This window comes from Cucurbitaria berberidis, assembly GCF_010015615.1.
Source record: "Cucurbitaria berberidis CBS 394.84 unplaced genomic scaffold K460scaffold_7, whole genome shotgun sequence".
In the NCBI taxonomy this organism is placed as follows: Eukaryota; Fungi; Ascomycota; class Dothideomycetes; order Pleosporales; family Cucurbitariaceae; genus Cucurbitaria; species Cucurbitaria berberidis.
Window position 1 is genome coordinate 1,220,433 of NW_024468941.1, and position 13,197 is coordinate 1,233,629.

Consider the following 13,197-nt stretch of genomic DNA (forward strand, 5'->3'; position numbering starts at 1 on the left):
CCCATTCGGCTGGAAACCGAAGGCAGAAAGAAAAACAATGAAAAAAGACAGTGTCAGAGCGTTAAAAAAAGCTTTAAAGTACAGCGGTAAGCCTATATGGTCAACGCAGGCCGTACAATATTATTTCTAGCTCATACTCGCCTCAACATGACTCCTCTCCTCTTCAAATTCAGCGCCCACACCACCATAACCCATAACCCATTACAGCAACAACCAAGACCTTAGTATTGCAAACTATACAATCAAAAGAGATTATCAAGGGTTAGACGAGTCGATTGAATGTGTAAAACCAAAGGGGTGACTTCAACATATATCTAAAGGGCTAGGGGTTCACATGATATATGATCCGGCCTCAATGTGCAATATTGCGCAGAAACAGTTTCCATTGATAGTGATGTCTTCTCGTTAGATGTTTAGTCGCTAGCGGGGTAATTAGTGCACAAAGTCCATCTTATTGCAAGGAACGAAAATGTATTCATAACATCATATCGTGATCTATACCAAACCTAGATCGTCACTTTGTTAGACTCGCCCATTTACATCGCTCCTAAGAAAATACGCATCGACACCACGACATCGGTCCATATCGTCTGTCTCACCCCCATCCTTATCAACATTCATCCTAAACACTTACTCCTCTTCTTCGTCCTCGTCTTCATCTTCATCTTCATCTTCATCATCCTCATCCTCCCCAAATTCAACACCATACTCTGCACAAACATCCCAGCGATCCCCCTTCGCACTCTGGCTGACATACTTCGTAAACCGCAATACTCCTCTGTCTCTCAGTACAATCGCCATGTTATTCCAGGCTGCAGGCTGGCTAAATAGAATGCCGTCGTCCTCATCGTCGCCTGCAGACTTGTAAATGGCAGGATCGGCTTTAGCTTTGCGACGCTGGCCTGCGCCTGTAGCAGTTGATGACTCGGCAGAAACATTGGGGACGTCGTCGGGATCTTCGCCTGCCATGTACATTTCGTAACCGCCGACTTCTTCTTCGGGTTTGGGTTCGGGGACGGGTGCTTTGCCTTTCTTCTTAGACTTGCTTGAGCTACTACTGCTACCGTTCTGCTGCGGTGCGTCTTCCTCTTCCGGCTCTTCGTCTTCATCACCCCAACCCTTGGAGGGTGTAATACCGAGACAGACTTCGAGCTGTGGGTCTTCTTCCTCGTATGCGGTTGCGAGAGTGTAATCTAGACCTCGTCGGAAGCGGCGCGCAAAGATGTTGCTCTTGGTCAGGGTGATTCCAGTGACAAGCGAGATCCACTTCATGAAAGCGGGGTGGGGAAAAAGGATGTCGACGAGGTCATCGTAGGGTGTCATCCCGTCGTTTTCGGGGTAAGGAGTGGTAGGAATAGGTTGAACAGCCTGACGGTAAAGGTAGCGATGCTTATGTGGTGGTCGCGCAACACCGACTTTTGACTCCTTGTGGTGGGGGTTTGCTGGTAAGCTGGGGTTCTTTTCACTATCCTTGGATTCGAGGTAAGTCCGTAACCTTGTGGAAAACTTGTTAGACAAGAACTCAGCGAGCCTCAAAGAAGATTCGTCAGAGAACATCTTCGACAGCTCTTCGACCGTATCCGGCGTGAGGTAGTTCGGATTCATGTACTTGATAAGGAAGTCGATGTCATTCTCGGTCAGCTCATCGTCCTCCTGCTTTGCCTGCTCTTCCCAGTCCAGGTTGTCGATCCACTTTGCTTGCGGCTCGTCGAAAATGTCGGCCTTGCCTCCTTGTAGCTGAGCAAGGGAACTCTTTTCTGCCAGCTTCTCTTCGAGACCCTCCTCGAAGCCCTCTTCACCTTCTTGCGGGATGTGGAACCAACCACTGATAGCCATGCGGACGCGCCCTCCGTCTTCTTCTGCCTCCTCTTCGAGGCCTCTCCTATACACCTCCTCTACGTCATGGAAACTCTCTCCAGGTTGTACTGTGAAAAACGACACCTGGTTCCAAGCGGGTGGAATCGAGAGCGAAAAGTCGGGCTGCGGTACCTTGACCTTGTCGCCTTCTGGTGTCTTCAAATGCTCGGTAGGATATAATCGCAGCGCACCGCCCCATTCTGGCTTCCACGGGATATCGGGATCTAGCAAATACAAGATCCAGCTCACGCGCCGGCTCCCAATAACATCGTCGTGGCATAGCAAGTGGCAGCCCGGTGTGTACACATTCTATCCTGCAATCAGCATTATTCCTAGCAATTGGAACTTTGCGCAACCTACCACAGCCATGTCCGTCTTCACACCACTTAGCGGCCCAGACTGTGTTATCGAAGACAAGTACTTGCGGAAAGCGGACGAGTACAGCGAGTCGCGAAGAGTAAGAAGCGAAGGTAAGCGCTTGAGCGCCGAGTCGTCGAGGCCATCCAGATTAGCCAAGTCGCCAGACTGGTGGATCTTGTAGATGTCCGTCTCTTTCGGCGTGAAGGAGATGTGCTCGCGAATTTCGTTACGGACATTGCGGAGGAGCTTGTCGTCGACGAGGTTCTGTATTACGGCGTGCTTGTATCTAGATGTTTAATCAGATCATCGCACTTGGTAGAAGGAACTGGCGCATACGGTTGTGACTCTGCGTAATAGTTCGTATATCCGTCGAGCACCTTGGTGTCAAAGAGTCCTTTGCGGAAATTCTTGTGAGCCTCGTCGTCTGAAATGGCTCTCTTCTTCTTTGCCTTGCCATTGCCAGGCGCGTCGTTTTTGCGCTTGGGCATTGTTTCGAATGACGAAAAAGTGGTAGGGTTGAAACTGAATACAGTCGCGACTCGGAGGTGGTTAAGAAACTCGATCGAGATAAATTTCCGTCGGCAGAGGCTATCAACATCGCCGATCACGTCCCCTCACAGGCTCACACCACTGTCGCTCCACTTTACCCTGTGCAGCACCTTGCAAACCTTCTTTGCTCCGCGGCCCCATTTTCCCACACATACACCGATCACAGTGGCTCCATGTACCTCGCCTGTCAGCAGTTGCATGATTGCGAAACGATGAGACCACCATGTCACGGCTTACTAGGTCGGTTCGCTTATGCGGAGGGAGAAGTCCTCCGGTTGGCTGCAAGTACAATTCACGACTAGGGCTGGTGGCTTCACTGTGACTTTGACGAATAGAGGGCAGAATAGCTCTGACTGTTCAGGTAGCCATCGCAAACTCTAAAAAGTAACGCCTTGTAAGGCAAAGAAACATTGCAGAGCACGTGCAGAGAGGGCGCATTACCACCGAAGTACATAAATATGAACAACCTTGATTCGTGGCTAGCTGCTGGGTATCTTTAGTGATCGATTGAGACGATAATCCTGGCGTGTCGCTCATTTGTATACATCAGGGACGGGCTTGAGCATCGTCTTCAAACCCGAACTACACCATATGCGCCCTGGGAATAGATCTGCGCTTCGTTTGTGGTTATATGCAAGTCGTCTCTTTCCATGCTCACTCTCCCTGACTTCCTGCCATCAACTTTGCCATCTTCTGCTCCAACATCTTGACGTCGTCGCCGACGATCTTCATGTTGTTTAGCATAGCTGTCTCACTCTTTTTCATATCCTTCTCCACGATTTCAAGTTGTCGCTCCCACCTCTTGATTTCGGATTCCTGCTTCGATTGCCGTCTCTCAAGCTCAGACAAGACTTCGTCCGCTTGCCAGGCACTTGTATGTACCAGTCGCAGTGTGCGGAGACGTTCGAGAACCAAAGGCAGGATAGGCGAGAGCTTGTCAATCGAAGGCAACGTGCCATAGAGCGCGCTGATCTTGGCGTCTTGATCTGGATATGTGATAGCCTTGTTCTCACCGTGACTCGAGCTGGCACGTGAAGCTTCTGTCCGGACTTCTTTGAGGTGCTCGGCGTCGGCTGTGAGCTTCTTAATCTGCTGTGATACTGCGTCGAGGTTGTTTGTTGAAGCATCTCCAATGAGACCCAGGGTTTGCTCCAACTTTGTCAGCGTAGTGAAGACTGGAAATGGCGCATTGTCGCTTAGTTCCGGCATCGTGTTCCCATTCAATCCAAGGTTGTTCTCCAATTGGGTAATTCGCTTGTCAAACTCCGCCGCTTGGTTCAGTACGAATTCTAGCTGATTCCGCTGAACTTGTGTCCCGGGTAGTGGTGGCTGATTGGCGATCGCTTTGCTAAGCCTGGGACTTGGCTCGAAAGGCTTGTAGTTGTCGAACTTCTGCACCGTCCTGTCAAGAATCGCCTCGGCGCCTCGAGCACCACCCTTGTGAGCCGCATATATCGTGTCCACTTTACTCGCTATAATCTCCAACATTTCCTTGGGGTCCTGCTCCTCGATCTTCGACTTGTCTCCTGATTCCAGTCTCCGCTCATACTCGCTCTCCAACCCGGCCAATTCTCGCTTTATCCTTAAAAGTTTCCTCGCAAAGCTCTCTTCCTCTTCGTCGCTGTCGTCCCCTAGTATCTCGCCACGCCGCCGCCGACGTTGGGTAACTATGCGATATGATCGGCGCTGTGCGGTGATATTGTCTGAGAAGTCGACGCCGTTTGCGTCTATGCGTGAGGGCTGGAAGCGATTGCGAGCCTGGTCAGTCTGAAGACGCTGGTGGTGTACTGCTGACTGTTCGGCATCGTTGTCGTCTTCGCCTTCCGACTCGGAAACAACAGTTGACGCTTGAATTGTAGAGACATCTTCGGCGAGATCGGGGGTTTCATAGATATCCGGTGCAGTATCGATGCCAGGAAGGTTGTCGTACTTTGGCCTGGATGCTTCAGACATGGTATGACGAGAGTGAGAGGACTAATATGTGGTCGTGTGGAGAGTATATTTGGCTAGCGGAAGAGTTGGGCAGGGAACGCGCTTGACGTGGAAGTCGCGACTAATGCAAGTGGACTGTGCGTGACTACCCCTGTCAAGTCACCAATAATTGATGAACCAGCTAACGAACGTAAGTAGAGAGCTCACTTTACAGCCATAGAAGGAAGTAAGCCTCTAGTAAGAATAGGAAGCTTGTTGGAAACTTGACGCCATGCTACGATTGTGTCCTAATTCCTCTCGACGGTCCAACACTTTACAAGGACTCATTAACATCACATTTATAACCGAAATGAAGCAAAACATTTGCTCATAATGCAAGCCTTTCGAAAACAGGTAATCAGATCCTTTTTAAACATCTCTCCATGACCCTTCTTCTACCCTCTCGATCTCCTCTATCCCCGAAGCTCTCCGCTTACATTCTTGCACCATCGTGACCATATCCTCGACATCCTCTCTCAGAATCCTCACATTCTGCGCCGTGATCGCGAGGAGGGCGTCCAGCTCCTTATTCGACAGCGTCGCGCTGTTCTCCTTTGTCCTAGGGAACGAGACGTCTGAAGCTTGGTGCTGTGAGGCCTGCTTTTCACAACCCTCCGGGACATCACCACTACACCGATCGGCATCTTGGGGCTTTTGATCCCGACACCGCCCTGTGAGTCTTCTGAACAGTCCGCTGTTCCTTGCTCGCCTCTTCGTCTGTATCTTAGCCAGCGTATGCCAGACTTCCCCCTCCCGCTCCCAACACCCGCTTACGATTTTGTTTCCAAAGTCGACTGCGTGTTTGAGGTCGGTGATCTCTGCTTTCGATCTCAAAACCTCGACGATCAGATCATCAATTGTGTTACTCTTCTTTTCAAGCCAAGTACTAAGCTGCGGGACAAGAGTATCCTCGAGCCCACTTATCCTGTCCTGTAATCCCAAGATTACGGTGTGAAGTTTGCAGACCAGTCTATCGCGACAAGGCGTTGTACTCTCAGCATTGGACATAGGCGCGGTCGCTGGGAAGGGCGGAGGTTTGGACTTGGTAGTGTTTGAGGCTCGTTTGACGGTGTGGTAGTGAAGGGAGAGTTCTGAGGGCGTGAGAACGCTGCAGAGGAGGAAGTGTAAGCGGTCTGGGGGCTCGTCGAGAGGTGTGGGCGCGCGGTACAGCTCGTCGTGATCCGACTCAGTCGAGTACCCGCTATCAGATGGGCCAGGAGTTACGCCATTCGTAAGTTTCTCCTCATTTTCCTCCTTCCCGTCTTCCACTGTAACTCCGTCCAACAAAGATTCTTGATGTAACCGCTCAGCAGCAACCCTGTCATAAAACGCACTCCCAGCAATCGGATAACTGAAGTTTGGCACCAATCCTGCCTCCTGTGCTGATACAAACATGTCCTCCCCATGCCCTAAGCCGTTCGTAGTAAAACTGTTCTGAACGCGCTCTAGGACTGCTTCTTTCATCTCTGGATCCACATACTCATTTTTTAGGATGCGATTCAGCACTAAATTCCATGTAAGCACCTCGCCATTTCGGAGGTGGTCTGAGGGCGTTGGTGATGATGCTGAGAGAAGAGCTAGTCCGTGATCCGGGAGGTCTTCATGGATTACTGTCAGCTTCGCCGTCGTTGTCTCTGTTGCTCTCGCTGTATTTCCGTTACTGGTGCGGTAGATGTGCGTAGAGCCTTCTGATGGAAAGTCCATAAACTGGTCCCATTCTTCGGTTCCTGGCGTGATCGGTGCTCTGTCCGGTGGTGGTCGTGTCGAAGGCTCCGGCGAGTATCTTGATGGGATAGTAAGCATAACCCTGAGGTCGTTTTCTACTCGATCACTTCCAGGTTCTGCATTTCGCGCCAACCCTTGTTTGTCGCTTTGGCTTCGCTGAGACTTACGAGCACTACTGCCTTCAAGAGTACGACTGTGGACTTCCTCCTTGGCTGCCTCATGTCCTTGACCGGGACCACGGACAGATTTTCGTGGCTCCCCTTCCGCCGTCTTTAGGGAGTCCTGGTTCCTTTCGTTTCCATTCCTTCTGGGCCTCGCTCTCATAGGATCAACGTCCGCCTCTATCATGCTGCTGTTCCAGAAAATATCGTCGTTTACATATCGATTTGCAGTTGGTGGACCCAAGTCAATGATCTCGGGGAGGGGTGGTGGAGAGCTCCTCCTTCTGCCCCTAGCGATGTCCGCGTCATAGTCAACTTCATCAGCTCCTAGCTTACCTTTGTCATCTCTACTAGATGGAGTGTTGATGTTTGTGTTCCGAGGAAGGGAACGACGTCGTAATGAGTGTCTGAGGCGTTGTAAATATGGTGGCATATTCTCGGCGTCGGGGAGTGATATTGCAAGGAGAAGAGAAACTAGATAGGGAGACTTAACAGCGGATGCGTGTGTAGCACCTGTGTTTGCGTACCGGTGGACGATGTGGTGTTTGCCATGTCCATGTGTTCGGCTGTCATGAGCTGGCGTTTGTTGCTGCGCTATTGTCAATCATGGCTTGATGACGGTGCTTGAAGTGTTTAGCTTGGAAGTCGAGTCTTGTGAAGTCCAGGTTGATGCCACTATCTTGGATGAATGTGACGTGAGAACCATATGTGGACATGACGATAGGAAGAGCGGTATACAGCTATATGTAAAATACCATTATGATTCTTAGGACTGAAGGTTTAACACCAACAGCGTTGTTCAATATACAATATACGTAGTCTCATCTAGTGACCACTTACTGTGAAGGTTCGATCGTTGCTCCAATATGCACACAATCATGAATGCGCCCTGGCGACAGAAAAAAAAGTTCCAAAGTGTAACCAGCTCCAGGCTATGCAGTCGCAGTAATGCTGATAAAACGCCCGTGTGGTATGCCATGAAATCGTAAACCGTAACTCCTGACCATGGTGCTCAGTACCTCTTTTTGGCGGCAGCTGCTTTCGACATGGCCATCAACTTCCGCTTTCGTTCGTCTTTCTCACGCTTGAGTCTCATTTCCTCCGCTAGTGCTTCAGCGTCCTCCTTCTTTGCGACCTTGAGTGCCATCTGCTCTTCCTGTTCAACATCCCATACACCGCCTTCCATGTCAGAGGAGGCATCGGATGCGTAGTCGTCCTCGTCCTCCTCGTCCATGTCATCGAGATCATCCCAATCTGCATATCCATCAAAACGTCCTTTGGCCTGCTTCGATTTCGCCTTGGCTGCAGCTATCCCGTCCCTACTTGAAGGTGCGGGAGCACTTGCTGGTCGAGCGGTTCCCCTGTATCCAACCTCGACAGGCTTCTTGGTCGGCCGTGCAGTGCCTTGATAACCCACTTCGATTGGTTTCCGTTTCTCTTTCGACGGATCGACCTTCGCATTTAGATGCCTCGAAGGCAGCCCTATGCCTGGCTTCTTGCCCTTGGCGCCTGCACTTGCTTCTGCCTTGAGTGCCAAACGTTCCTTTCTTGACAGGATCTTTGTTGGTTCATGCTTCGCTGGCGAGGCAATGGGCTTCGTTGCATCCTTCTCTTTCGCTTTCTGAAGTAGAGCTAGATATCCTTTCTTAGGCGCAGTCGCCGACGCTGCAGTCGAGCCGGTAGCTGCCAGTGCCGGTTTAGGGGCAGGCGCTGCAGCCTTGGGTGGTACAGATGATGCGGATGACGAAGGAGGAGGCCTCCTCACGGTCAAATTTGTAGTCTTTGCAGATGCCGGCGCTGCAGTTCCGCGGTACGGGACGGTCGAAACAGGCGTGGGTGCTATTGGTCTCGCTGCGGCAGGCGTCGACGAAGAACGAACCGCACCATTCGTCTGCGCTGGGTGACTAATGCCCTCTTTCCTTTGTATCTTGACCTGGCTGCTCTCAACTGGACCGGATGCTTTACGCTTCAGCTGTGGAGCCTGTGATGCGCCATTTGCTCCTCCAGCCGGTCGTGGCACAGGCTTCGGGGCGCCGGCAGGTGCGACTTGCTTGGGTGCTGATGTTGTCTTCGGCGCTGTAGGGTCGACTATGGACATGATGTCTTTGAAGGTCTGAGAGTCGGAGTCAGTACAAAAAGGATGGTGCTGCTAGAGGCGCTGGACTCACACTCATGGTGGGCGACTAATACGCGTTTGACTCAGTGTTACCGGCCGAATCGATTGGAGTCCAAGTTGTACATGCTTCCCGGGTAACAAATCGCCGATAAATAGTCGACGAGGAGGCGATGGCGAGCGCGGAGACAGGCGGCGCACGGGACCTGTAAGATATTGAATGCGCGGGCACAATAGGTGGACTGTGGCGGCGCAGACGAGTTCTTTAATACTTGGGCTTTGACATCACGTGCCCTACGGCGTCGACTAGCGCTAGGTGAAAGGGGTATAGCGCGGTCGCGAAATCCCACCACTTCAATATTCCACCAGGCTACCGAACTTTTACGATCGACAACCCCCCGACGAGAACTTGTAGCTTCAGTCTCCGGTCATACGGTGCGCATTATCTTTTCCCTTGCGCTGCAACGCACATACTGATAGACGCAGGTTAAATCGATTGAACTCGCGTTCCTAACGAAACCCTACAAACCACATTCACAATGAAGCACCTCGCGGCATACCTTCTTCTCGGCCTCGGTGGAAACACCTCGCCCTCTGCCTCCGACGTCAAGGTCAGACACTTGGGAAATCCCGTTTGAATGCGACTGCTCACATGTAAAACAGACTGTTCTAGAGTCCGTCGGTGTCGAGGCCGATTCCGAGCGCCTTGAGAAGCTCATCTCCGAGCTCAAGGGCAAGGACATCAACGAGGTATGGAATATCGCTCACGAACAACCTTGAATTCATACTTACATGCTGTAGTTGATCGCTGAGGGCTCTTCCAAGCTCGCATCCGTTCCCTCAGGTGGCGCCGGCGGTGCTGCTGCTTCCGGTGGCGCTGCTGCCGCGTCCGGTGCTGCCGACGCTGCTCCTGCTGCGGAGGAGAAGGAGGAGGAGAAGGAGGAGTCAGACGACGACATGGGTTTCGGACTCTTCGATTAAGCGCATCGTCAATCTCAGCTTATCGACGAAGTATGATCTGGTCAACCTTTCTGTCAAAACGAGAATCATGCGACATGAGCACGAGCATTTGGGCGGTGTTCAGCGCGCGATGGATGGGATAAGGAAAAGACACTGCGGCAATGCTTCGATATTGCTTGCTAGGATACCTCAATGAAGCCATGCACCCTCAAATTTTCTTCCGTGACACTATATCATATCGTCATGTGACATGCAATTCACGTCTGACTCCGTCGACCTCATCGGACGCCCAAATCAAATTCCAGTGCCCGTGGACCATACCGTTCACTACTTCGCTAATATGCAGTGTGAATGTATGTGTTTGAGGCCATCACGTACTCTCCAACCAGGATGTAACGAACTTTCGATAGAATTCATCAAAGCATTCCTAATTAATTGCTCTGGAATAAAGTGAAATAAAACGTCAGACTCTGCCTGTAATATCTTGGTGTTCCATTGCGCTTTCCGTTCCGAGTTCATGCATTGCTGCTCCCTCGGCCAATAGCGTGCCAAGACTCGCTTAGCCAGCGGAGCCCACGACGATTTGGCCTTTGCGACGTCCAGCTTTCGACGACCGACAACCACATCGCGACCCTCGAAGTTCACTGTCTAGCTACTTCGACAAACGCAAATATGGCTGACGCAGACTACGTATGTATTTGTAGCTACGCAATTGCTGCAGCCCGCTGACCACAATACAGAACGCCGAGGAGGCTGCCGGTACGCTCTTACTTCCACGATCCCTTCCCACACAGCACATCACTGCAATCGAGCACGAATGAGTAGTCGACGCCTTCGAAACGACACCAAGACTCTGCGCTCGCGGAGATACACTCACGAATTATGATAAGAGACGTGGACTGACGATATATTTTGCAGAGCTTAAGAGGAAGAGAGCGTTCCGCAAGTTCTCTTACCGTGGTGTCGACCTCGACCAGTACGTCTTTCAGGGACCAGCGGCACTTTGAGTGCGCTGTTGGATATTTTACATTGCTGGCGACGGAACGCTGATTCGTGTACAGGCTCCTTGACCTTGGCTCAGAGGAGCTCCGTGACCTCGTCCACGCCCGTGCCCGCAGAAGGTTCAACCGCGGTCTCAAGCGCAAGCCCATGGGCCTGATCAAGAAGCTCCGCAAGTCCAAGCAGGAGGCCAAGCCCAACGAGAAGCCCGACCTCGTCAAGACCCACCTCCGTGACATGATCGTTGTTCCCGAGATGATCGGCAGCGTCATCGGCGTCTACTCCGGCAAGGAGTTCAACCAGGTCGAAATCAAGCCCGAGATGGTCGGCCACTACCTTGGAGAGTTCTCCATCTCATAGTGCGTACCCCGGATCTACATCTATACAAGGGACAGATGGCTAACGCACTCACAGCAAGCCCGTCAAGCACGGAAGGCCGGGTATTGGTGCCACTCACTCTTCCCGTTTCATTCCTCTCAAGTAAATGGTCTGGGTCTTGGTTGCATGGGTTATTTCGTGGGACGGACAATGTACTTGATGACCTACAACGAATACAGGTGTTAGGTGCATTACTCTCGATGGCTGTGACGCACAAAAGCGATCGCGGCGGACATGAAGATAGGATGTAGATAGCACCATCTATCACATCTGAGATACCTCCACACCTCCAGTCCTCCAGCGAGTGCTTACCTAGACGGCATTGAATGAATCGACAGTGATGTTAAATGTACATACAGTTGACATTGTGTTTTCGATAGTGACATGACACATCACAGCTTATGGCTTGATAATCACAGGAAGGCTGATGACGAGTGTGGCATTCACTTGACGACTCGATTGATTGTGATGAGACTGGGTATTGGTATGGAAAGACAAGGCAAAATAGGGCAGGAATGGTCTACCTTCCCAGGCGCATTTCGACCTTTGCAAAATTGTAAAGAGCACGGAGAAAGACTTGATAGTTCACACCCTTATTGTCTGGCAGGTGGCTACGAGCATAGTTAGCGAGTGATTACCGACGTTTGGAGTAGGGAAGGTTACAAGATCTCAGTCAAGCGCAACTGCCACGGTGGATACCCTTTTAATTGTACCGTCGGGCTGAACAAGATCAATAGGTCTGGCTCGCTCGAGACATGGTCATTTAATTGAGCATCGATTAACTCCATGTTGATCTGCTCCTGGTGGACATCGCCCTTTTGTGCCATCTCAGCCAGCGTACGTGTCAAGTCGACGATGGTGTCTCGTCCGTCATGTTCCGAGAGCAAGAGAACCGTTAGGTGCTGACGGTCCTCCTTGAGGTCGTCCCCATTGAGCTCTGCGGTTTGCGGGGGTGTATTTGGCGGAGAATAGGAGCTGAGATGGGGTGCACGGAGGGAGAGGGTTGGTTTACGTCGCGCGCCAAAGTAGGCTTCGAGTGTGTTCCAGATACTGGCATGCGTTTGGGGGAGGTAATTTTTGAGAACACCTTCGCCATGTTAGCCCTCGGATCTCTCTCTGATTATACTTGTCCTCCATGTCGGCTCACCCGTTCGTTCGTAAACACTCAATAACGGGATCCCCGCGCTCGCCGCCCAAGCTGCAATTTCGCACACATCATTCACCAGCCCCTCCAGGCCTGCAGTTCCCTGGCTCCCATCATCTTCCTGATACTCCACAATCACGCTTAGGTGCTTCGGCAGCTTCACGAGGTTCTTGACATCGTGTGCGATGAACTCGGGTGTGCGGTGATGGTATTTGAGGAGCGAGATGAGTTTGCCCCGGACAAGACGATAGGCGCGCCGAAAGCGAAAGAAGATGCTAAACAGGAGGGCGATGAAGTGATAGATTGCGAAGTAGAGGAAGGTCTTCACGGGGCCGTGTCGTTTGGATTTGGGTTTGGATTTTAGGGATGCGCGGCGCCGTCGGGCGGCTTTTGCTTCGTCGGAGGATGTGGGTTCGGCAGGGAGGAAGGGTTTTAGAAGTTCTTCGCGTTGTTTTGCATCTAATTGCTTGCCGTGGAGCGTACCTCGGCGGAAGGCAATCTCTTGTTGAGGTGTGGTGCCTCTGGCTGCCATTGCGAGAGAAGTGTCGAGTGTTTGGGGGACAAAACAACTGTTCATTAAATATCCAAAACACAGAATTGCAGAAGAACAGCAGTCATCAGAGAAAAAGAAGAAGAAAGCTCGTGTTAGCAGGCCATGGTCGGGGGGTGTGAGATCCTATAAATTTCCTAGGGTGAGGCTGGTGCATACGTGTGGCGGCCGTCGCTGCCGAGGAGAGTAAGCCCAGTGCGTAACATGTTAGTTGCTCAGCCTTGGAGGGAGGCGCGATTGCGTATGAGGCCACGTCGTGACAAGAACAGATGGCCGTGATGATGCCGAAAACAAGGGCTTTGTACCGGCATTCCCAGTATCCTTAGAGGGGGTGGTATGAGGGTTCGCGGTGCATGAGGTCACTTGGTGTTCGTTCGGCTGGAGCAGCTGCAGTTGCAGACAAGGGATCGGAGACGCGGGGCGGCGCCAT

General features: G+C 51.6%; 7 protein-coding genes across 7 annotated transcripts; 2 read left to right on the forward strand and 5 right to left on the reverse strand.

The window, feature by feature from the left end:
• Nucleotides 1-366: 366 nt before the first annotated feature.
• On the reverse strand, nt 367-2,769 carry K460DRAFT_371742 (uncharacterized protein). The gene is made up of 3 exons (XM_040934406.1): nt 2,554-2,769; nt 2,218-2,503; nt 367-2,166 (listed from the first exon to the last, which is right to left on the reverse strand). The coding sequence occupies exons 1-3, from the start codon at nt 2,703-2,705 to the stop codon at nt 631-633; spliced, it is 1,974 nt and encodes a 657-aa protein (XP_040783107.1). The 5' UTR covers nt 2,706-2,769; the 3' UTR covers nt 367-630.
• Nucleotides 2,770-3,209: 440 nt separating this feature from the next.
• Nucleotides 3,210-4,773, reverse strand: K460DRAFT_371744 (uncharacterized protein). Its single transcript, XM_040934407.1, has one exon. It carries the CDS (start codon nt 4,717-4,719, stop codon nt 3,421-3,423), a length of 1,299 nt encoding a protein of 432 aa, XP_040783108.1. The 5' UTR covers nt 4,720-4,773; the 3' UTR covers nt 3,210-3,420.
• A 273-nt stretch (nt 4,774-5,046) lies between these two features.
• K460DRAFT_371745 (uncharacterized protein) lies at nt 5,047-5,806 on the reverse strand. Its single transcript, XM_040934408.1, has one exon. It carries the CDS (start codon nt 5,743-5,745, stop codon nt 5,107-5,109), a length of 639 nt encoding a protein of 212 aa, XP_040783109.1. The 5' UTR covers nt 5,746-5,806; the 3' UTR covers nt 5,047-5,106.
• Nucleotides 5,807-7,360: 1,554 nt separating this feature from the next.
• K460DRAFT_390049 (uncharacterized protein) lies at nt 7,361-8,968 on the reverse strand. The gene is made up of 2 exons (XM_040935762.1): nt 8,792-8,968; nt 7,361-8,736 (listed from the first exon to the last, which is right to left on the reverse strand). The coding sequence occupies exons 1-2, from the start codon at nt 8,795-8,797 to the stop codon at nt 7,636-7,638; spliced, it is 1,107 nt and encodes a 368-aa protein (XP_040783110.1). The 5' UTR covers nt 8,798-8,968; the 3' UTR covers nt 7,361-7,635.
• Nucleotides 8,969-9,275: 307 nt separating this feature from the next.
• K460DRAFT_296186 (ribosomal protein 60S) lies at nt 9,276-9,717 on the forward strand (the record flags this gene model as incomplete). Its single annotated transcript, XM_040929619.1, has 3 exons — nt 9,276-9,347; nt 9,400-9,486; nt 9,538-9,717. 3 exons carry the CDS (start codon nt 9,276-9,278, stop codon nt 9,715-9,717), a joined length of 339 nt encoding a protein of 112 aa, XP_040783111.1.
• A 543-nt stretch (nt 9,718-10,260) lies between these two features.
• On the forward strand, nt 10,261-11,318 carry K460DRAFT_210622 (40s ribosomal protein-like protein S15). The gene is made up of 5 exons (XM_040927261.1): nt 10,261-10,386; nt 10,437-10,455; nt 10,615-10,672; nt 10,758-11,054; nt 11,110-11,318. Exons 1-5 carry the CDS (start codon nt 10,369-10,371, stop codon nt 11,177-11,179), a joined length of 462 nt encoding a protein of 153 aa, XP_040783112.1. The 5' UTR covers nt 10,261-10,368; the 3' UTR covers nt 11,180-11,318.
• Nucleotides 11,319-11,477: 159 nt separating this feature from the next.
• K460DRAFT_371750 (di-trans,poly-cis-decaprenylcistransferas-like protein) lies at nt 11,478-12,905 on the reverse strand. Its single transcript, XM_040934409.1, has 3 exons — nt 12,221-12,905; nt 11,737-12,160; nt 11,478-11,684 (listed from the first exon to the last, which is right to left on the reverse strand). Exons 1-3 carry the CDS (start codon nt 12,747-12,749, stop codon nt 11,594-11,596), a joined length of 1,044 nt encoding a protein of 347 aa, XP_040783113.1. The 5' UTR covers nt 12,750-12,905; the 3' UTR covers nt 11,478-11,593.
• Nucleotides 12,906-13,197: the final 292 nt, after the last annotated feature.